Source organism: Drosophila kikkawai, chromosome 2L (genome assembly GCF_030179895.1).
Source record: "Drosophila kikkawai strain 14028-0561.14 chromosome 2L, DkikHiC1v2, whole genome shotgun sequence".
Taxonomy (NCBI): Eukaryota; Metazoa; Arthropoda; class Insecta; order Diptera; family Drosophilidae; genus Drosophila; species Drosophila kikkawai.
In genome coordinates this window covers 18154068-18176795 of record NC_091728.1, presented here as the reverse complement: position 1 = coordinate 18176795, position 22728 = coordinate 18154068, and the positions used below count along the sequence as shown (strand labels likewise).

At 41.8% G+C, this 22728-nt stretch overlaps 4 protein-coding genes and 1 long non-coding RNA gene across 11 annotated transcripts; 2 read left to right on the top strand and 3 right to left on the bottom strand.

The window, feature by feature from the left end:
- Positions 1 to 126: 126 nt before the first annotated feature.
- AspRS-m (aspartyl-tRNA synthetase, mitochondrial) lies at positions 127 to 4717 on the top strand. Of its 2 annotated transcripts, XM_070283245.1 has the most exons (8): positions 127 to 292; positions 510 to 660; positions 729 to 915; positions 987 to 1490; positions 1555 to 1733; positions 1790 to 1879; positions 1940 to 3397; positions 3462 to 4717. In XM_070283245.1, exons 3-8 carry the CDS (start codon positions 732 to 734, stop codon positions 4323 to 4325), a joined length of 3279 nt encoding a protein of 1092 aa, XP_070139346.1. In that variant the 5' UTR covers positions 127 to 292; positions 510 to 660; positions 729 to 731; the 3' UTR covers positions 4326 to 4717. The 2 variants fall into 2 exon arrangements, with proteins under 2 accessions (XP_070139346.1, XP_017025829.3); XM_017170340.3 differs by lacking the exon at positions 127 to 292 and having other exon boundaries at positions 493 to 660.
- A 352-nt stretch (positions 4718 to 5069) lies between these two features.
- LOC108077132 (phospholipase A1 member A) lies at positions 5070 to 6919 on the bottom strand. The gene is made up of 4 exons (XM_017170344.3): positions 6781 to 6919; positions 6348 to 6716; positions 5860 to 6291; positions 5070 to 5805 (listed from the first exon to the last, which is right to left on the bottom strand). Exons 1-4 carry the CDS (start codon positions 6815 to 6817, stop codon positions 5198 to 5200), a joined length of 1446 nt encoding a protein of 481 aa, XP_017025833.1. The 5' UTR covers positions 6818 to 6919; the 3' UTR covers positions 5070 to 5197.
- On the top strand, positions 6891 to 15575 carry LOC108077133 (uncharacterized). 5 transcript variants are annotated; one of them, XR_001770797.3, is made up of 5 exons: positions 6891 to 7004; positions 12559 to 12695; positions 13837 to 14153; positions 14986 to 15088; positions 15170 to 15575. It is a non-coding gene; the product is annotated as an uncharacterized lncRNA (long non-coding RNA). The 5 variants fall into 5 exon arrangements; XR_005990951.2 differs by lacking the exon at positions 6891 to 7004 and adding an exon at positions 7999 to 8015; XR_001770796.3 differs by lacking the exon at positions 6891 to 7004 and adding an exon at positions 11882 to 11966.
- On the bottom strand, positions 8293 to 10380 carry Nepl9 (Neprilysin-like 9). The gene has a single exon (XM_017170342.3). The coding sequence runs from the start codon at positions 10306 to 10308 to the stop codon at positions 8353 to 8355; it is 1956 nt and encodes a 651-aa protein (XP_017025831.1). The 5' UTR covers positions 10309 to 10380; the 3' UTR covers positions 8293 to 8352.
- An 827-nt stretch (positions 15576 to 16402) lies between the features above and the next one.
- Positions 16403 to 22348, bottom strand: LOC108076913 (hydroxysteroid dehydrogenase-like protein 1). 2 transcript variants are annotated; one of them, XM_017169957.2, is made up of 6 exons: positions 22263 to 22348; positions 20502 to 20715; positions 18175 to 18297; positions 18005 to 18115; positions 16718 to 17166; positions 16405 to 16638 (listed from the first exon to the last, which is right to left on the bottom strand). In XM_017169957.2, exons 2-6 carry the CDS (start codon positions 20677 to 20679, stop codon positions 16522 to 16524), a joined length of 978 nt encoding a protein of 325 aa, XP_017025446.1. In that variant the 5' UTR covers positions 20680 to 20715; positions 22263 to 22348; the 3' UTR covers positions 16405 to 16521. The 2 variants fall into 2 exon arrangements, with proteins under 2 accessions (XP_017025445.1, XP_017025446.1); XM_017169956.3 differs by lacking the exon at positions 22263 to 22348 and having other exon boundaries at positions 16403 to 16638; positions 20502 to 20721.
- Between the last annotated feature and the right edge of the window lie 380 nt (positions 22349 to 22728).

The window sequence follows — 22728 nt, the reverse complement described above, 5'->3', positions numbered from 1 at the left end:
TAAGAAGTTTCGTTTTAATGCTCATTGGAAAATATTAAAAATAATAAATTAAATTTTGCCATGATTCAAATAACGGTACGCGATAGTTTATCACGAGTGTTTAAAATGGCATATTGTCCAGCTATCGCCACGGTCACACTGATTCCCAGCCAAGCCAAAACAGTGACAATTTTTTTCCTTTTTCCGTGCTCAAATTGTCATTGTTTAAGGAAACATTCCGATCGCTCTCCGGTGGTACTTGACTGTCCAACTACGGCATAATTGTGGCCCCACAATCGATCCAATTGCTGCGGTACGTTCTTGGGTAATTGGCAGTCTTTTTCGTCGGCGTTTTCGCGACGCCCGGCACATACACGCACACACTTGAAATTGTGTATGTGTGCAGTGTCTGATTGTGAGTGCGCCAGTGTATGTGTGTGTGTAGCTCGTGCGGGGTCCAATTTTTTTCATATATCGCACCGCCGCATGAGGCTAGAAAATCGCCTTAAAAATATGTTGTTAATTTCCAGGGCTCTTTGGCGAAGTCACCAGCGACTGCAACTGCATCAGCAACTTGTGCACAGTGCAGCCAGCGGCGCAACATCGGCGGAAAAGGGCTTTCGGAATCGGAGCACCCCGGGCTCGTTGGTTTCATCAGCGAAAGAGCCGGCTGATTGTCACGTAAGTGCTCGTGATTCAGATCCAGAGGAGAGCGGCGCTCCATTAATAATCCCAAATTGCTGTTCCAGATCATGAGTGGCAGGTATCGTGGTGGCAGCGGTGGACGCTATGGTGGCGGTGGAGGAGGCCGCGGCGGGGATGGCTACGGCGGTGGGGGTGGTTACAACGATTTCGACAATTTCCGCGGTGGCGGCGGAGGAGGTCCGGTATTTAATGATAATTTCGGACCCGGTCCCGGCCCAAATCCTTTCAACAGTAAGTACCATTTATGAGAAAATTCCCAATCCTAATTGCCACCATTAATAATATTTCTTGGGTATTTCCAGTGGGCGGCCCTCCCAACATTTCCGGGAACGAGCTGATGCAGCTAATGAGTGCCATGGCCAGCAACTTCAACATGAACTCACAGCCCCCGCAGCCAATGCGACAGAGTTGCGGCGAATTGCGCAATCACCACTGTGGACTCTTTGTGGAGCTGTCTGGCAGGTTGATCAAGAAGCGGGTGAACCGCTTTGCAGAGCTCCGGGATCGCAACGGCGGAGCCTGCCAGCTGGTGGTGCTGGAGGACAAGCATCCGCGGGTGGCACGGCGCATGAACAACATGCCCGAGAACACCACGCTGACGATTGTGGGCCAGGTGATGCGTCGTCCGCACAATTCTTGCAATCAAACTATGCCCACGGGTGAGATTGAGGTGGAGGTGCAGGACATTCTCAACATTCACTTCCCGGCCAGCGGCACAAAGCGGGCGGGAGACAAGCGCACCTACAGCACCATGGTACAGCAGCAGAGCAACCTGGGCATCACCAGCACCGAGTACAAGATAGCCAGTGAGTGGTTTTGAATCTTATATACCTTAAAAATTAAAATAACACGACAAAATATTTCTTTTAGAGAACGAAAACATCTTAAAGTACTTTGAGAATCGCGATCTCACCTGCAATGACCTGAGGCGCGACGATATTGGCAAGGAGGTCACCCTAGTGGGTTGGGTTCCCTCAACCAAGAACAACAAATTTCTGCAGCTAAAGGATGGCTATGGCCAGACGCAACTCATGATCGAGGACCAGACGGTAGGTGAACAACTTTTTGCGTGATTTGTACACCCTTTAATACCTGCTCCTTTTAGCTCAGCGACACCTTCTTGTCCACGCCAGAGCAGACAGTGGTTCAGATCGTGGGTAAGGTTCTGGGCAGACCCAAGGCCAATATAAATCTGGTAAGTTCACATATAGGAAACCTGAATGTTAAGATTTTCTATATATAATTTCTCTTGCAGAAATATGACACTGGTGAGGTGGAGGTCAGTGTGTCAACCGTTAAAATCCTCAACCCGGACGATCCCTATGAAGGCCCCATCAAGGCCAAGGAGAAGCAACAAAAGCTCTCTATCGATGATCTCGAGTCCGAAGAGGCTGGCGCTGAGGCTTCGTCCAGCGTTAGCAGTAACAACGGAGAGTCCAAGGAGGATGGATCGGACATACCGCACTCAGCCACCCTCTCCACGAGTGCAGAGCAGCGTGTCAAGATTGCGGATACCAACAAGTTCGCCGATCGTACACACAATTGCGGCGAGCTGTCTTCCAGTGACATCAACGAAAAGGTCGTTATTTGCGGCTGGCTGGAGTTCCAAAGGATGAACAAGTTCTTCATCCTTCGGGACGCTTATGGACAAACTCAGGTTCTCTTGCTACCCAAGACCACGGGTCTGGAGGAATATGTGGAGACGGGGGTGCCCATCGAGTCGATTGTGCGCGTGGAGGGTACCGTGATACCTCGGCCAGCGGCTACGATTAATCCCAAAATGCAAACCGGCCACGTTGAGGTAGAGGCCGATAAGGTTGTTGTGCTCAATCCGGCCAAGAAGAACTTGCCCTTCGAGATCAGGAAGTTTAATCGCGCCGGCGAGCGCTTGAGACTCACTCATCGCTACCTGGACCTTCGATTCAACGATATGCAGCACAATCTTCGCCTGCGCTCGGCTGTCATAATGAAAATGCGCGAGTATCTGATCAACTATTTGGGCTTCGTTGAGGTGGAGACGCCGACGCTCTTCCGACGCACTCCCGGCGGAGCGCAGGAGTTTGTGGTGCCGACCAGGAAGGCCGGGCACTTCTACTCGCTCGTACAGAGTCCGCAGCAGTTCAAGCAGATGCTGATGTCGGGCGGAATAGACAGATACTTCCAAGTGGCTCGCTGCTACAGGGATGAAGCCACCCGTCCCGATCGTCAGCCGGAGTTTACCCAACTGGACATAGAGCTTTCCTTCACCAGCCGGGACGACATCATGCAGTTAATCGAGGAGACCTTGCGCTACTCGTGGCCAAAAGATTTCCCCAAACTGCAGACTCCCTTCCGACGCATTACCTACGAGGAGGCACTGGAGAAGTACGGCATAGACAAGCCCGATACTCGCTTTGGCTTCCTTCTCAACAATGTTTCGGAAATAATCGAAAAGAGTGGCAACTTTAAGGAGAAATACGAGAATTTCGGCGCCTATGCCATTGTGGTGCGTGCCAGCGAAGCCTTCTGGAATGGCAATGCCCGGAAGCATTACGACGGCCTGGGCAAGCTGTTCAAGGGCACGTTATTCGTTCGCAAGTTCGGGCCCGCGAAGGATGTGCAGGAGAAGCTGGGCAAGCTGCTGGGCGAGGAAGTAGCCAACGAAGTTGCTGAGAAGTTCGATCTGGAAGAGAATGATCTGCTTTTCCTGGGCATCGGACCCAAAGAGGAAACGGTAAGTTATTAATTTATATATTATCGTGATTCCATTAGCTAAATATTCCTTTTTATTTATGCAGCGCACTTTGTTGGGCCGCATTCGATTGGATTACCAGGAGTTTCTGGTGGAGAACGCCAAGGTGAAGAAACCGAATGACTTCCGATTCCTTTGGGTAATCGACTTCCCGCTGTTTGAGCGAAACAGTGAGACCAACCAGTTGGAGAGCGTGCACCATCCTTTCACGTTGCCACACGCCGATGATCTCGACAACTTTGCCACCAGTTGCGATAACCTGGAGAACATACGCTCTCAGGCCTACGATTTGGTGCTCAATGGCCAGGAAGTTGGAGGAGGATCCATTCGGATACACGATCGGGATATGCAGCACTTTATTCTGGAACAGATTCTGAAGATCCCTCATGACCATTTGTCGCACTTACTAAGCGCCTTGGAGTCGGGATGCCCACCGCATGGTGGCATTGCCCTGGGCCTGGATCGCCTGATAGCCATCTTATGTCGGGCGCGATCCATACGCGATGTGATTGCATTCCCCAAGTCCTTGAATGGCCGGGATCCGCTGTCGAATGCTCCGGTGCCCATTTCCGACGAGGAAATGAAGCTGTACCACCTTTCGGTGGCGGAGGCGGCGGAGGAGGAGGAGGAGGCCAGCACAAACAACTCGGCGCACGAACAGGAGGACGACGATCCCGACCAGGAGCGTGCTCCGCCATCGCCAATGTCAGGGACTAGCGAAACTGAGCAGCCCGAAATGGAGGTGGATATTAAAACGGAGCCGGTGGAGGTGACCGTAAAGGAGGAGGTGGAGACCGAGCCGTCGGAAGATAAGGAGCCAAGCAAAGCAGACCCCGCCGATGAGCCCGCTCCTCCAATGCCAACGCCCACTCCCACAAGGGCCAGGCGGGCTGTTAAAAAGAAGGTCTAGAGGTCTGGGCCTTCACTAATATTACGGATAAAGGATTAGCATTTTACATGTGTAAGCTCAGTCAGTAGTCAGGACGGAGATTAAAAGCGCAGCCACAAACCAGTCAACCAACACACAAAGATCGTAGCAGTCGGGTCGGCTCCATTGACTCGCGCTTACCCCTTTTATACATTCAGAATATGTATTCGCAAAGGCAATATATGTACCCACCACTCCGGATCTTGTCGGAAGATTGCAATACCCAAACCTAGGACGTAGGCAATCCCGGCATACCGACCCGACTGGCCTGGCCACATTCTACAAGTCCATTTCTAATTATTATGGCAACCCACAAATTGATTACAATTTACGATATAAACAAATCAGCCATTATATTCAGAATTGTTTAAGTATGCCGCGAGTTTTAATATTGTTTTCATTTGAATCTGATTTTCGGTCATCGGTTGTTTTGAATTCAATTATTATAGCTACTATTTAATTAATTTATGTACCATTGATTAAAATGCAATTGTATTAAACGGAACACCATTGAATCCTCGGAGGAGTGCATTTTTGGTCCAAGAATTGTCCGATTTAAACCTACACCCATTGTCAATATTTTTGGAGATATTCTTCAATTTCTATTGAACATTTAAAACTGCATATATAAGTTAATAAAGAAATACTATTTGAGCATGAGTTATAGCGCTTAAGAGGTAGCCATCTTGCCAAAGTATTCTTTGTCCTTTCACTTGTATTGTTTAACTATAATATAATTTGATTTGAAACGCACTGAATTTCTAATTATTTTGTCAGCTTAGGTGATGCTTATTTATTAGTAAGGAATGGGGGCAAGGAAGGTGTTTAAATCGCATGGAAAGCGTCGGTTCAGGCTAATCCAATGTGGGCACAGCAAATATGTTATTCTCTATGAAGCCATAGGTCAGGTTCCTCCGGTAGTCCAACCAGCTGACCGAAGGTGCCTGCGTACTCAGGTGGCGGTCATCGGGATCGACGAACTCAACCAGATCCTGCTCCTCCACAGAGTCGTCATCGACGTTCTCCTTCTGCTCGGGACTGAAACTGGTCCAGTGCTCATACGGATCCTGGTCCCCTTGGGGAGACATCTGCAGGTTGTTAAAGCTGGCCGTCAGCTTGCCAAACTGATCGATGTGCTGAAGTAGGGGATCCACGCCCTGATTTGGTGGCGCTGACAACTTCTGCGCAGGAGCTCTCCAATGCGGTTTCTTAGCTCCAAGAGTGGGTAAATCGGTCCACTTGCCCAAGGCAAAAGGTGAACTATCGTTGGTGTCTATCATAAACATTCCTCGAGTAGTAGGACGTATGTTGTCTCCGGCTTCAAGGAGGAAATTGGTCGGAGGGCACATTCCCAGCAGGTAGGAGATGTAGCCGCTGCAAGCCCAGCCCCAGAATCCTTTGGGAGAGCGAATGGACTCCAGGAAATAGGCAGGCGCACGCTGATGGCTGCAGGCAAAGGAATCTGGAAAACCAATTAATTGCGCATCTTCCGATAGCTAAAACTAAATTAACTCACTTATTTTCTGGCCACTGCATCCTGGCTGCATGATTCCTCCGTTCATATAAAAGTCGGCATGGCCACATCTTTCCATTTTTCCCTGGACCAAAGCGTTTGTGTGAATCACATCCACGTAGTTGGCGTCGCTAGGGTCCAGCTTATCCGCAATGCCGGAGGTGATAAACAGGGGCATAGCTGGATCCAAGCCGGTGATCCTTGGCAGTATGAATGAGCTCAGATTTCGGGCTATATAATTTGGCACTTGAGCCCCCAATGAGAAGCCAATTACGTGGATATCCGTGTTTCCCGTCTCCACCAAGCGTTCCACCAGCTGTGCCGTACAGGTGCCCGCATGTCGGGTGTTGTGAACGGCACTAACATAGCAAGGTCCTGGTGACAGGATACTCCAGTCCACATAAATAATATTATAGTCCGCCTTGGCCAGGTATTCTGCGAAAAGTAATGGTAATTCGGAATTATAATTTTATTACAAAATAACCGAATACCATCTCTCATTTGCTGCAGGGGATGCAGAAACATATCCGAGTTGTAGCCATGGATAATGATCTTGGTGGGATATCTGGGATTGAAGTAGGAGGCAGTAAGATTGGACTTCTCCAGGGATTCGTCAATATGCAGGCACTGCCTGTCCATTGGATTATGGCGTGTGTAGATATAGTACTTGACATCCGGATCCGGACAACTGCGGCCTATGGCCCACTTGCAAGGCCCGATGGTGATGTCCCTGTTGGAGGGCGCTGAAGGAGCAGATGGCGCTTGAGTAGTGGGACTCTCTGTGGCGTCTCCATCCCCGCTAACATGAATGGGCTTCAAGTTTATAAATCCTCGGCATAAAGCAGTTGGAACTAAACACACTGAAAAGAGTCGGTAGGTAATGCTTTTATTATGGGTCTAATGGGATTTTCCGGACTTACTCACCTAAGAGCAGGCAACCAATTACACACCGCCCGTGCATCTTGTGTGGACTCTGGTGACTCGATCTCGATTATATAGCCAGCTGCAGTTCCAACTGATTTAAAACAATAATGCTAAAATGAATTTCTTTGCCAGTATCATGAAGTGTTCGGTCTGGAAACGTTGGAGAAACTGAAGGCCGGCTGGTCAAGCCAAGACGATTTTGGCCAAAATCGAGCTCAGTATGGGTAAGTGATATGCAAATGAGTGAGTGCTTTCCTAGTGGTGTGCGTTTGAGCCATCAACTGCGGCTATAAAGTGAGAGTTGCGGGTGGAAAAGTGAAACCGAAACGAGTGATCTATGAAAATGTCATAAGTAAACTATGCCAAGAACGTGGGACGCATAGAATAATAACAGTTTTATTCATTTTCCTGATCTCGCCTTTCTTATGAAAGATACTTCTGATCCAATTCAAGAACAACAAAAATCTGTTTATAGTCTCAGACATTTATATGATTTGTTTACACACACGTCTCGGGCCAAAAACTCATAAATGCATTTACACAACACTCACTCACTCAACAATAATCACTCATAGAAATATATACACTCACCTACGTGTTTGTGGTTTTAAGTGTCAGCCGAATGCGTTTACTGAATGAAAACTTTTTGTTGTGCTTTTGTCATTTGCAAACGATCTTCGCGCACGTACAAAGGCGTATGTTCGGTGGTGTTTTGCATTTATAGAAATGCCGTGGCCTGAACCAGAATCTCTTACCATTATTGACTCAGACTTGTTCCGTAGACCCACATAGATAACCCGGTATTAATTCCCGACCCGGGTCAATGAAAACAAACTGGAAGCAAGGCACGAAATATAAACAGACCATATATCTTCATAAATGGAGCATTATGGCCATAATGCGGTTAAACGTTCTAAAGCCAAATACTTAAGTACTGGCCATAATTTCATTCCATCCTAAAAGAACCCTGTGTTTTGCTAAAATAGTTCTCTGGAAATGTTTTTGATGATTTTTCAATTTATTACCGGTACGTGTGTCGAGAACGCCCACGGCTTTTCTTCTCGAAATCCACTCGCGACGAAGCGATATATATTATATACACAATATTCGGAATCTATATGTGCATACCCTATAATCTGGTCTATGGAATGTCAAGCAAAATACGAATTAATGATCGGATGGAAAGACATTTCCCGCCTCAGACTTTAAATGAGCGACATGTGTGCCTCTGATTGGTAATATTGTCAAGACTATTAAATTATTTATAGTGAATTTGCCAATGTAAACCTCATAAAATTTATATTAAGAATGTGAGAGATATAGACAATTTAATTAGAAATTCGGCACTATAAGACAAATTACGATATTGCTATTTTTAACCCACTAAAATAACAACATAATTAGTCAGGTAATAGTGATATTAACACCTCAATAACATATTTGGTTGAAGCCTAACTAATATAGGTTACAAGTCAAATGTATTCTGTTATAAATAGGGAAACAAGGTATAAATATTTTTTTATTCTGTTTTATTTGAATTCTTATTAATTAATATTTTCTAATTCAAAATTGCTATTCACACATATTGATCATACATCTGGCTGACGGATTCATTGGCTTCGCCGCTCCACACTTGAAGGCCTCCTGGAACTCCGGCATATTCATGTAGCCCCTGTTCAGTTGGGCTGCAAAGATGTCAGCCTGGCGATTACACAGCTGCTGGGCCACCGCGTAAAAGAGCACTCTTTGCGGATTCAAGCCAAAATACTGCAGCACAAAGGTTTCCGCAAAGGCGAATCTTTCGCCCTGCAGCCAAAAGCGATAATCTCGCAGAGACGTCTGAAACGAGCGATGGAAGTGGAAGATCTCCTTGATCTCGTCAAAACTTAGACTTCGATAAATTGGAGCCAATTCGGCATCAAAGTGCTGAAGAGATTGTCTCTCGAGGCAGTCCATGGCGGTGTAGCTGCCATCGGTATCCAGAAGAAGACGTGACTGTCGCCAAAGCTCCAATCCCTGAGTAGCATAGTAGTGAAAAGTGGGTCTATACAGTGAGAGCAGGACAAAGTGAAGGAAATGCCTGAGGAAATAGGCAGGTTGATTGACATCCTCTTCGTCTATATAGGGGGATTCGAAGCTGTGGCGTAGCTGGGCGCGTCTAAGTAGCAAAAGATTGCCGTGAAAGGAGTTCCGTTTGAAGCTCACACCGCTATAGGTTTCGTTCAATTCACTAATATTCAAATAGTGCTGAGCATGAGCCTGGAGGATGCGAGCCACCTGTAGCTCCTTTTTTTCAACAGAAGCTGGGAGCAGATAACCATACCAATCCCTTTGGGACAGACTGGATCTACGCCGTTGCTGAAAGCGAGTAGTGTGCAGTTGGTAGGCGGCCAAGGCCACCTCCCTGCTCAGGTGGGAGTTCAAGACATGCCATTGCCAGTACTCGGCGTGCAGTAGCCTCTCAAACTCCTCTGATACCCTGTAGCAGTCTGGGTAGCGTAGGTGCTCCTTGGCCTGCCACAACACGTAGTTGTAAACTATGCGAGGCTCAGTTTGCCTCAAGACTTCCCAAGCCGTCGTGATCTTGTCCACATCTAGGGGAAACTTTCGAGCCCTTTCCAGCTGTTCCTTGGAAAAGTTCAGGGAGCCAAAGAAGTGCTGAAAATAATCCATTGTATTCTCATCCAGCAGAAGCTGCTCTTGACCAGGGCTGGCTGTGGTGGTCCTGTCCTTTCTGGTCAAACTTCTAGCGAGCGGCAACTCTCCTCTCATTCCGCGACACAGAACTCTCATCTCGTGGGATATTACGTGCGAAACGCGGTGATGACGGCCCTCTAAAACATCGGAGAGACTCGTCTGAAAATCCTCCATGCTGGGACACGGCAGATCCTCCAAGGGAGCTACATAAATCGTTTCCTGAGCAAAATAGATGTTTAGTAAGGTGGGCACGCCATGAGCTGCCAGTTGAGCCGAAAGAGCGATCCAATTCAGCTGCCCATTGAGGTGTCTTCGTTCCCACTGATGCTGGAGAAAAGGCCAATCTCTGAGCACCGTCTCATGCTGTGCAAGGAAGGGTATCTCCGACAGCAGGCTCTCCCAATGAGTGGGTGGATTTACACAGAAAGCATTGCTTTGCCCTCTTTGCCGACACTCCGAATATAGTTGCGAAATCAATTTGCCAGGGAGAGTCTGGAAGTTGGCCACCTGTGCCGTAAAGAAGCCCATCCTATCCTGCTTATTGTAGAGATAAGGGGGCAAAGATTCATCCGGATCTTCCTTCAATGCCTGATCAAAATTTCCGCATGCATGGGCGTAAAAATCGTCACACGGATCCAAAGAGTCATTCTTGATTTTCACCATCTGTCGCAGATTGCTTTTGTAGAGGTGGCTAAAAAACTGGCCCGATTCCACGTCCGATTCTGTTTCCGGTTCTGCTTCCGTATTATCCGTAACCGATTCCGTATCATTTTGAGATCTGACTATATTTATAACTATAGCTAATAACGCCAACTGAAGCTTCCAGTGCATTTTATTCGTCCGCTCGATTGTTTTGTTTCGCGAAAACTGCGCAAAAATTTCGTCTTACTCGGACTCACTCTCTAATGGGAGATGATAAGCCTCGGATCGAGCTAGAGTATATGTGCACTCTAGATTCTATCGCCATGCTCTTAATTCTCTTTGCACTCTCCTGGTTCCATTCTAGAACTCGCCTTGACCTTAAAGACTTTTGCAATTCCGTTTCGCCTGCTTCTGCCTTTGCTTGTTTAATGAGGAAACGAACTTTGTTTATAGATATGGATTATTATAGGTTTTTGTTTATGACTTTGATGTGGTTTTGAAATGGGATTTCATATTTTAATTATAAACAAACGTGTGGTTTATCACCGCGGCAAGGTCACGCCCTATTTGAATGGGAAATTTGGCATATATAAGGAGAGTTTAATAAATAAAATATGTGACGCTTAATTACATTTGTTACATTTCAAATTTAAAATCATTATTATTTTTCATTGAAAACTAATACCTCCTAAATAGAAAAAAAGAAACTTGCGCAAACATCATAAATCTAGAAAAGCTTACTTTGTCTCACAAATATTACGTATACGCAATGTGGTCACAGCTGCATTAGCTCAAACATCCCAGAATCAGTTCACTTTGAAAACAGAAATCCTTATATTCTTGAGAAAAACTACTACAAAGTTCAAAAATCTTAAAGCACAAACTTTTTCTGAATGCCCCAATCATGTCAAGGCTCTTATTTTGATTTCATCAATTGATGAGTTCAAGCGAACGACATTTCATCAACCTGTACATAATTGTTTTGGTCATTAGAACCATTACTTGTATATATATTCGTGTCACATTTTTGGCGTTTTTGCGCCATCTGCCCATTGCATTTTCAAATTGACTTAATGACAAGTGTCAGCTTAGGGAAAGTGTATGTTTTTTTTAGAAAAGTCATGGACCCGAAATGTGCGACAGTTGTTTATGAACATTTTTTGTTGGTCGTATGTATAAAGTCCTCAGAGGGAAATATGGATGTTTGTTTGGGGTATATAGTTAAAGAGCATTTTTATTTAAAAGGGAAATATCTGGGATTCTTGATCTCAAATGATTTATATTCACAATGATACCACAAATAGTAGCTCGTTCCTTAGCACTTGCGGAAATTCCAAAATTCTGTCAATATTTTCAAGGCAAATGTTTCAGGTTTGTTGCTTTTTAAACAGAAAATAGAACAAACTTGGATACAGAAAACTATATAGTAGATGCGTGAATTATTTTTAATGAACGCATTGTTATTGTTGGGGGTTTGGCTTCAGATCCGGCCAGCGGCTGCTCGAAAACTGTCAAAATGTGCGCCGCAGATTTATTTTATTTATTTTCGATGTTATTTCGACGCGACTTTCCAAAAAGTCTGCACTTTCTGCCTCAGTAGTGGCGTCTCATTTTTGCCAATGGGACAAAATATTTCGCTATATATCCATAAACACCCATACACTCTCGCTGATATATCCACACTTGTCAGGCCTTTTCCAACTGAGTGTGTATGGATGTTCGCAAGTCCGCTAAGTATTTCATCTATATCCCAATTCGTGGACGGGCGAACGATTTTAGTTGAGCCAAAGGCTTTCAGCAGTTAGTAGCCCAAAAATTGTGTCTTCCCCAGCGGAAAAAAAACAAAGGTAAACCAGGCAGGGGAGAAGTGCAGGAGTGACCCGAAAGATCTCCCATCGAAATGCTACGATTTTCGGAATTTCGCATTTAAATATCGAATTCAAGTGTGCCGTGCTCATAAATATTTCTTCAGCCGTGTTCTTTTCAATTTTTTAAGTTGGAACGGGTCCAATCTATAAAACTGGAATTATTTCAATCTATATAGACGTGCTGTTCTTTGATTGCTCTATCAGCAACACGAAGAGAACGGAATCATCAAATAGATATAACCAGACGTAGGAAAAACCAAAAGAATTTCATATTTTCCATATGGCTTTGATATCGCTCTCTCTCTTGAGTTTATATAAACATCTTTACTTATATATGTTCGGATTTTATTTGATTAGCTTATTTTAAAACAAAATCATATGTGTTTCCGCAGAATTTATTGCCGCCTTTTTTATGTTTCTATCAAATTAAACTTCTCACGCGCCAAATGAAAAAGTTTTTGAATATATTTCATGTATATGTAACGCGCAGGAATTTTTAAATAATTCAACCTTCGTTTGGCTGACTTCCAAAATTAATACTAATGACCGCTTCTCTCCGATTTCTCTGCAGAAAATCAATATGAGTGAAGCCCAGAACCTGTTTACCACTTTCGGCATCCTGGCCATCCTGCTTTTCTTCCTTTACATCATCTATGCCGTGTTGTAAAATGTTAGGCCCTGCAGGAGGTCCGTAGAGCAAGAAACAAGGTAAGAAATTCGATGGTGAAATTATATGTATTTGTAAATGGAGAATCGAACTTTCCTAGCAATTGACGTTGAAAATATCTGAGAATATGTTAGATCCCATAATAAATTGAACTCATAAGTACCTGGAACTTTGCTAGATATTTTAAATATTAATTTTATCTGTTATTAGTTAACATTTTCTAAAATCTTGTATTCCATATTCTCAGTAAATCATTTTTGTAAACAAAAATCTCTTGGCAATGAACAATATTGCTTGGTTTATATTCAGTTGCAATTACCCCATTTTCCCATTGATTTTACTTGAAACGAATTCGACATCAATTCCAATCCTTGAAATGCTCATTAAGACCACAATGTGCCATAAACTCAAGGGGGGCTACGTGACCGTTGCTCGATCGTTTCAGATTCTTTCAATATTTAAAAAGATTTCAAACAACAAACCTGGCAAAATCCATTTGGCTATTGCAAGTAAATAAATATGTTATGTTAATCAAACAAACAGCCGGGCTGGAGAGAAAACATCTCCCCGGCCACCGCAAAAACAAAAATAAATAAATAAAAGCGCCTGAATGAATTTTTCAAATGACAAGGTCCAGTCAAGAGAACGGCAATTTGTCTAGGTGCAGTCCAGCCAGTGAATTATGGCCAAAGAACATACAGAAATGAACTAGAATCCCATGGAATCCGCATATATGTACATGCATGTATCCAAAATATATATGTTTGTCTGTGCCGAACTATAACCCGTATATACACACGCATACATGACTCTAGAAAATATTTGTGCCGCGGCAAAAAATATGAGCAACAACTGGACACAAACACAGTCAGAACAGCCGGCGGTGGTATAGATATATAAATGAATTTTTTATATATCGCCTATATAATTGGATGTATGTGAATGCGTGCGGGTGGCTGGGCATAGCCATAATTCCAAGCGCTGGCCAACATTTCGTGGAGAAGTGGAATCAGATCGGAAAATTCGGCTTCTCAGTTATTGCGCGCCTTTAGCTACGAACGGTTGGAAATCTCTCCAATAAGAAAAGCCCCTGCCCTTACTTGCCAAGTGTGTGTGTGTTTGTGATCCGTGACGAATCGATCAGTTGCTTACCTAATCCGCATTATCCCTTGTCATCGATAGCAACCAGCACCCACCAACAACGCATCCAAGATGAATGAGGCCAGAAGTTTGATCACCACCTTCGCCATCCTGGCCTTCCTGCTGTTCCTGCTCTACGCCTTCTACGAGGCCGCCTTCTAGTCCACCACCACCCAACCATGCCCCCACCCATCAATCAATCAGTCAATCAAGGATAGCTTACATGTTGAATTTCAATTCCAAGTCCCCGCCACATCGAGTCCAGCCCTAACATCCGGCGGCCGATGGCGGGGCTTTTAGGACCCTACGCGTTTAAGATGTTTAGCATTTAATGGATTTCTACTAGTAACCTAAGCCAGGTGAGTAACGCATCCCAGCTCCTCCAATTAATTCAATTAGCAAGCAGACACATCACAAAAATACATGCTTATATTTTATAAAATCCTAAAGAACGCGCATTGCGAAACCTTGACAAAATCTCGACGCGTTCGTCGAAAATTTTTTGGCAGCCATTCGGCAGCTCGATAATAATTTTCCAAAGCGAAAAAATAGATTCTCTGGTTCTATTTTTTAACGACAAGATTTCGACATGGCCCACTAAACACCTTCCTGTCGTCGTGGCCCCCCTTCGGTGCCCTCCCTTGAGGACATTAAAAATCGCTTTCACACAGAATATTTTCCGAATGTCGCAACTCTGTGATCCAAATTTGCACCCGAAAATTTCCCGGATCTACGGTGCACACACAGGCGTAGAAATGTTCAAAGCATCTGTGTTTTTTATGGCCAGAATTTATGATTGGCTAAGGTGGAAATTATAATTATACATTTTATTAAATGTTTTCGAATATATTGCCCTGTTTGATAGATAAGCCAAAAGACATACGCTTCTTTTGTTTTTTTTTTGGCAAGCCAAGTCAACATGCGCACTTTTTTCGGCTAAAATCCCTGCCTAAGTTATATGTTGTCGAACCAAAAATAAATTTCAGAGAAGCTTATGGTCTTTGGAACAAACAACGCAATTGTTTATGCCATTTTGTGGCCACTTGAGCAAACAAAGCGCACATAGAATATATGTTTTCCTTTGAGGAAAAGTAATTTCTATTTTACAATCAATAAATCGATCTCATCAATGGCCGATTATTTTATAAATTGAGTTCACCAAATAAATACCTGACTAATGCACAATTTCAGATGACGTCAAAGCCACCAGCTGTCCGAAGATCGGAGGCTCGCCGGTGTTATGGGATCATGATCACGATCATCGATGTGATCGATGGACCACCCCTGCCGAGTGGTGAGTAGGATTAATCACGCTCCCCTGGATGCGCTTCAATTAAATATTTTCCCTCTATTTTCTCCTTTTTGTTTTTTCTAGTGCTGCGCTAGATTTCCTCCATCCATCGAGGCGCTGCAAGACCGATCCATCCGATTCCGCGGGGTTCTGCTGGCGAGGCCTTGGCGTCATCTGTTCTAATCATAAATTTAGTTTTGTGATTTCTTCATTTTTGTTTCGCAATGGAATTCACTTAGTTTGCAATTTATAGACCATGATGTACAGTATAAGCAAAACAGCAGCAATCAATGTGAACGATCAGGAATTGGTTATTTCATTGTTAAACAACAAGTTTAATTCGCATTCGTACTTAGTAAGACATACATAATGTATAACTGCATTTTACCCCACTTTTCTTTTCATTTTTTGTGAATAACCACACATGCAGAACAACAGCAAAACAAACAACATCAGCCCAACTGCAGGAATAAAAGAAAAAAAAAACAAAGCTTTAAATGTGTTTTTAATTGGGGATTTTAAATATATTTTAGCAGATTTTATTAATGATCAGTTTGGAAAACAAATTGTATTAATTGGTACGTATAATAGGTGAAAGTTTTGTGTGATGTAATTAATTTCATCTGAAAATTGGGAGACTTATTTTTGACATACAAAACTGAACAACGTTTAGGGCATACTTTCAGGCTGTGAGTAGCGAAAAATTATTTAGTAAAATATTTAAAAAATGTACAAGGAAATATACAAAACTGTTTTTACTTTTGCTTGCTATTCAGCTATGACTTATAAATTTTTAACCTAGGACTCTTCATTTCATAGTATAATTCAGACATATTTTTAAGTATCTGTTTTTATGTTGTGTGTACAAATTATATTTTTGTTAGCAATTCATAAAATTACATTGTAAAGTAATATTGTTTCTGTGTGTTACACAGACCACAAGTACTTGAGCTTCATTTGCATTCAATCATATTTCTAACTACCTTGCAAAAAACATAATAAATCGGCTAAGCGAAAATCGTAAATGCATACAATGCACAAAACAACAAAAAGTGCAGGCAATGAAGCGAAGACATCGTCATAGCAGCTGTTTTGGCGGCTTCCGTCTGCCGTTGGTCGATTTGTCGGTCAGCAAGCTGGCGCGCTGGCCAACCGGTTTCATGGCTAAAACCGTCAACACCCCCTGGTCAATCCTCTGCATACTGCAACCCCTCATCAGGAAACCAAATTGCAGCGGTTATGCAATCCGGCAGTGCTTTGTGCATTTTGGCAATTGATTTCGCCAGCCGGTTTTCACGACCTTTTGTTTTGTTTTTGTTTTTTATATTATTTTATTTTGATTTTTTCTTGGCTTTGTACAAAATAACTATTTAATAGTTTAGGCCTTAAGACTAAGAACCAAATATTTACATGACCCGTGACCCTAGCTTAAGGCGCTACAGCAGTCCCAGTTTCTGCTGCTTTTGCTCTAGAGCCTCGACCCTCAGGCGCTTGAAGAGCTGGTGACCCACGTAGGTGCGGATACGTAGGGGAGCCATCTTCATGAAGAAGTACTGAAAGGAAAGGAAATATATAAATTTTTATATTTTTAAAAAGGAGGAAGCTCTCCCGCTTAACATTTTATATACACACCTGCAAGCCATGTGTCCAAAAGCCGTTCGTCTCGCTCGTTTTTCCCAGTGTAAAAACAGCAGAACGCGCAAAGGTATAGGCGTTGGGGAACAAAAGACCGCCTTGCATCACCCGATCGGCGTAGGCGTTCATCTTGGTAACCACGAAGTTGGGCATCACCAGCTGCACATGGATGTTATGCTCCTCCAGTTCCAGCTCCAGGGCCTTGGTAAAATAGGTCACAAACTTCTTGCTGGCCGCGTAGACGGTCATGTTGGGCAGCGGCTGCAGCTCCGAGGCAGATCCCAGGTTGACAATGGCTCCCTTGCGGCGCCCTATCATCTGTGGCAGGATCTTGCGGGTGAGCATGGTCACGGATCCCATGTTGACGGTCAGCAGATTCCACAGCAGCTTCTCCGGCACCAGGTCCAGGCTGTCTGGGTGCTCGTACATCATGCCCACATTGTTCACTATAAAGTTTATAGAGAAAGTGATATTAATTTCGATTTAAGTGAGTCACTAACTAAAATCAAAGTTCGATTGTTATCAATGAAGCAAAGCCTCACAAGACACAGGCAAATCATAAGCTAGTTATTTTTATAGCAAGTCCGATAAAAGTTTTCGTGACGAATAAATTCCCATGACCAAGATCAATGTCAACTGTTATCAGGCAAAATTTTTGTAGTAGAAATGCCTTGAGGCGAGCGCAAGGTCTCTTTCTCGAAATGTAAATTGCTGAAGCGCGTCAGAGTCTGAAGCGTTTATGAGTCTGCCGGGGCGAATAAAATGTATATTTATGTATATATATGAACGAAAAGCCAACAACAGCGCATCGCCGATGTACTTGAACATCGCCTAAGCCACTCTTTGCCTCGCCAATAGACCAAAAACCAGAGTCATTATAATTGCACACAATTATTACTGTTTGACATTGGCAGCCACACAAGAGTCACAAAAAATAACAAATAAAAAGCTGCTACTGCTTATTGCCGGTTTGCTACTGTGTTGACAATGACGAATGTACAATATACATACATCAATTTGTTAATGAAGTAACTTTTAGTTAAAAAACTTCTATGATTAGGCAACCAAGAAATAGGAAAAGTATTTTGTATCATATAAAATATTCGTAGTTGCATCAAAAGTTATTAGCTAAGAATAATATTATTTAACTAGTAATTCCTTTTTGATACTTTAAAAATTCTTCAGTTAAGTTGAATATTTTCAATATTTTCTTTTGAAATTATATATTTACAGAACCCTTATCCTTATTTGAAACAATAAAGTATCTCTTCTAGAAACACTCACCCAATATGCCAACTTCAATGCCAGCCAATTCCTTCTCAATCTGATCGTAGATTTCAAGTCCCTTGGTAAAATCCACAGCAATCCACTTTGTCTTCACTTTGTACTGGCTTTCTGAAAATTGTAAACCAATCTTAAGTTTATTCTATACAGCGGATTTAAGTATTGCTTACCAATCTCGTTGGTGGTGGCGATGAGCTTTTCCTTCGTCCTTGAGATGAGCACCAGATTGAGACCTTGGCGGGCCAGCTCCCTGGCATATTCCTTTCCAATGCCATCGGTGGCACCCGTCACCACTAAAGTGAAGGGAATCCAAGGAGAACTTGATGAGTACAATCGAAGGTTGCCAAAAGGAGCGGAAACCGCATTTTTTTTACAAGCGATGGAAAACATGGAAATGCATGTGGTTGATGAGTTGTAATTAAGTTATTTTGGAGTTTAAGAATATTTGTTTTTAATATTTAGGTTTTTTTAAAATCAATTTATAATTTATATAATAGAATTTATTTTCGTTATTTATTTAAAAACTGAAAAATATGGAGTGCCATTTTATATAAGATATATATTTTTAGCACAGTGTAGCTATTTAAATTATGTGACTTTATAACTGTTTTGAAATCAGCAAATATTTAACATAAAATATGTTTTTAAAGCTAAATAAAGCTCGCATCAATTTCGACACTTTCGTTAGTTTGCTTTTATTTTTAGTAACTTTAGCAACTGAAGAAGACCTCTTCGGAAGACCTTTTAAAACCTAGCATTTGTCCGCTAATTAACCCACTGCATTCATGTGGCTCTCTTTTAATCACATCGCCTGATGGTAGTTGCCGGTTGCCCAAACCAAAGCAAATAGCTAAATACTCGAGTATCATGAGTGGAATTGGCTGCAGATCAGAAGGAAACCGGCTTGCGTGGCAATTGCTGCAATGTTGCCACTGGCAGCTGGTTGGTGGTTGCCAAATATTTGTGCAACGGAAACATGGCAACATGGAAATATTAGCAACAGCAACACCAAAGGCATTAACAACAAAACCAGCACCAGCCATCGATTGTTGTGCTTGCGTGTTGCCAGTTAATTGCAAATGCCGTACGTTTTAGCCAGATTTTGCAGTTCGATTGGTGAACAATAACAAAGAGACCATAATTCAATTAGAAGAACTATGCCGAAGTCGATCAGTCGTTGGCACGGAAGGTCACGCGTTAATTAAACAATAATAGACAATAAACGCGAGAAGCGACAGTAAAATGAATAACCGCTGGAGCAGCACGAGACTCGAGTCAATGAAAGCGAAATAATTAAATAATAAAGCCAAAACAAAGCTAACGCAAAATGTGAAACAAGAAACGAGAAAATCCCAAGCCGGTTTGTTTACGAGTTGAATGACTTTGCGTGTTCCATAAACTGATATACAAACAAAGCCAATTGAGCAAGTAATTTGTTGATTTTTGAATATCCTTTATGTTTTACAGCTTAAACTTGATATTCATTGAAATTACTATCAATAAGGGATAGTAAATGAATTGTCAAGTTCAGTTTAAAAACAAATGTATCGCGCCGAAAGTATATAGACATTTACCATTGATTTTTAAAATATTGATGTGGTGCTTTTAATTTCATAAAAATGGTTCAATTATGCTTTAATCGCTTATCTGGTATGGACTTTGTAAACTTGGAATTTCATGAAACTTTCCGATAAGAAATTTTAAGCAAGCTTTTCATGCTGACAAAGTCAACAAAATCATAATGATTAATAGTTCGTTATCTTATCCATAATGAGGTTTGTAAACTTTTACTCAAATTCATTGATATGTAAGCATTCAAGGAAGTCTGCTTCTGCTGGCCTAAGATTTATTTAACTATAAAAAGTATAATCTATTGATCGTGGTAACTCAGCTTAATAAATAATTTATTTACAAGCAACATAAAACCCAAATCTTGTAAATAACTATACTCAAATTACATTACTCAAATCGATTAGTTTAATGATCGAAAAAAAAACTCACGATATACAAATTATAACCGAGAATTTCTAGAATTAAGATGCAATTCAGAAAAATGATAAAGGTATTATAAAGTAATGGGATTCAAACCGAGCTAATAACGAGTTGCATTTCCTAGGTGAAAGAATTTATATAGACGTATTCCTAAATAAAGCACTCTTTCCAAAAAGCTTAGTAAACAATTTGCATTTGCGACAGTGCGGACACCAAAAAAGCTAATATTGACAGACCTTAGGGGTTGAAGTATGCAAATGTCGAATTGAATAACATGATTGGCACACAGTTTGCGATAAGAGGTATAGTGAGTTATGTGATACCCTAGAGATAATAATCTTTTACGAGGAAAGTAACTATTCACAGGCGAATCTCGGGAAAGCAACAATCTATTTATTATTAATAAGGTCAAAGTTATTATATAGAAATGTGGATAAGCAATGCTTTGTATATTTGAATAAAGAATAGGAATCCCAATAATTAAAAATAAAACAAAATCACTCACCTGCCCATTGGCCAAACTTATCCACAAGAGTCTTTGGCAAATGGGGCTGGAAATATGGCTCCAGCACCGCCTTGATAATGCTGATCAAGGACTTGAAGTTGTCATACAGAAAGGCGGCGATCGTCAGGGATCCCACAATGTAGATGACCGCGGAGACCAGCTGCCAAATGAACGCCATCCTGAGCAGCGTGTAGATGCTCACTTCCAGAACTGGCTGCATGTTAAAAGTGAAGAGCTCTCTTTATAGAGTCAAATAAACGAACTTTCGGGTTGGCGATAAGACCGAATCGAATGGCTTGTGGAACCCGAGCTTATCACTACACGCACTCGTGCTGATTATTTATAGTTACGCCGGGAATTACTAATTTACAATTGCCACTTTTTCGGTGGTGTGTCTGTCTGTCTTTTCTTCGGGAGCCACAAGTTGCAGGTTGAAGCGCCGATCACGCACTGAATTGAAACTTTTCAAGCCGCAACTTCGGGCTTTCGGTTTCGGGTTTTCGTTTTCGGATCTGGTCTTCAACGAGCCGCAATTACAGCGGAAAGGCCACTGCAGTTGGGGCTCTTTTCCGAGGTTTTACTCGCTTTTTGTCGGTTCATTATTTAATAAAAATTTTATTTACTTTTTTTGCCTTTACCGCGGACAGTCGTCGGTGTTTAGAGTCGCTGTAAATGATGATGAAAAACTACGTGTCTCTGGCGGGTGAATTATTTGACATTTAATTGCCACGAAAAGAGTTGACCCTCCAGAGACGATAGGTTTCCCTCTCAAAATCTGGGAATATTTTTATTCAACCTGCGTCGAGCTGTCGCAATTTCGACTTACTTGCTAAGGGCATAATCGGCTTACTTGCGGTGTAGTACTAATTGCAAACAATTAAGCGAAAGATGCGTCAAATTGGCTTTAGTCATGCAATGACCCCCGCCACCTTAGACAGTTTTCTTGTCATTTCACCTTATCTATTTTTTTGCATGTCTAAAAATGAGTACATTTTCGCTAAAAACTCTGAAATTGAGACAGTTTCCAGATACAAATTGGTGTTATTATTTTATCACACCTTTGGAGGTGATTAAAAAGTTGTGTAATTATAGAATAATTAATTTATTTATTTGATGCTCAGTTATCATTATTTCGTTCTGCGTACTCCTCCTACACTTATTTATAGTTGAACAAACCTCTTCCATTATCTTCTATATTCTCAATACCATGCGTTGTAATATATTATTATTGCTCTTATCAACTGCGGAACCAAGCTGAAATGTATTTCCGAACAACAAGTCTGGCACTGCGCTTCAGTGAAATATGAAAGATTCAATAAGTTTTTTATATATAATTATTTTTGCCGTCTACCATAAACTTTTAGTGTAAAAACGTCACATTGAGTTAATGCACTCGGCAATTAAATCAATTTTTCTGAATAAAAATGGTATTAAGGGTTAATGATAATGGAGTGTGTCTCTCAAATTGTTGATGTGTGAATATCTCCCACAATTATTATGGGCTGATCATTATTCCAAAGTGTGATTTGCAGATCTGTCACTTTTAAAATTCACTGCCTAAAAGTCAGAAAACTCAAAGGGCATACGGTTTTCAAATTCAATTTCTACTTGTTGCTCCAGTGTTTGTTCTGTTAATAGCGAAAGGCTTTTTCAAGTTCTTCAATATTGACCTTTAGCTTACTTAAGTTTATGTTTCACAAGCCATATTTATAAAAGACATTTTAGAGCACCATTAACATTAAAAAAGTAATTAAAACTCACGTTTATTTAATTCGGCACAAAATCAATATTTCATATATAAGAAACTTTTAGCTGCGGCCTGTCTAGCCGAATATTGATTACAGACTGAAAGTGGTGATAGAAAAGTTCTTTGATGAAGAAAATCAAAAGCTTTCTTCGATAGTTCTATATGTGGACAGTGTTGCCTTTCTAGTAAACTTAAGAATGTACCCATATTCACATTAAAATATTTGTAATATTTTGTATAATTTATTTAAACTAAACTTATTGAGATAATAAACATTAAACAAATTGTTTGCCTTTAAAAATGTGCCTAAAGTTTGAAAAATGCGTTAGAGTTCGACATTTCGAACTCATCGTAGCCAAGCCACAAACCACGTGTCAAGTTATAAACCTGCCTGAAATTGTGCTATAATTAATTTATCTTATTTTCCTATAAAATAGTTTTATAAGATTAAGACTCAAGATTTGGCAATCAGATATGTGA

Excerpts from the sequence above, each read along its gene's own strand:
- LOC108076913 (XM_017169956.3), bottom strand. The coding sequence starts at position 20,721 with ATGCAGCCAGTTCTGGAAGTGAGCATCTACACGCTGCTCAGGATGGCG. Across the intron at positions 18,116-18,174 it reads CGCCACCACCAACGAGATTG|AAAGCCAGTACAAAGTGAAG; the intron begins GTAAGCAATACT and ends TACAATTTTCAG. Across the intron at positions 17,167-18,004 it reads CATTGAAGTTGGCATATTGG|TGAACAATGTGGGCATGATG; the intron begins GTGAGTGTTTCT and ends TAAACTTTATAG.
- AspRS-m (XM_017170340.3), top strand. The coding sequence starts at position 493 with ATGTTGTTAATTTCCAGGGCTCTTTGGCGAAGTCACCAGCGACTGCAA. Across the intron at positions 1,491-1,554 it reads CACCGAGTACAAGATAGCCA|AGAACGAAAACATCTTAAAG; the intron begins GTGAGTGGTTTT and ends TATTTCTTTTAG. Across the intron at positions 1,880-1,939 it reads CCAAGGCCAATATAAATCTG|AAATATGACACTGGTGAGGT; the intron begins GTAAGTTCACAT and ends TTTCTCTTGCAG.
- Nepl9 (XM_017170342.3), bottom strand. The coding sequence starts at position 10,308 with ATGCACTGGAAGCTTCAGTTGGCGTTATTAGCTATAGTTATAAATATA.
- LOC108077132 (XM_017170344.3), bottom strand. The coding sequence starts at position 6,817 with ATGCACGGGCGGTGTGTAATTGGTTGCCTGCTCTTAG. Across the intron at positions 6,292-6,347 it reads CCTGCAGCAAATGAGAGATG|AATACCTGGCCAAGGCGGAC; the intron begins GTATTCGGTTAT and ends TACTTTTCGCAG. Across the intron at positions 5,806-5,859 it reads ATGCAGTGGCCAGAAAATAA|ATTCCTTTGCCTGCAGCCAT; the intron begins GTGAGTTAATTT and ends TTGGTTTTCCAG.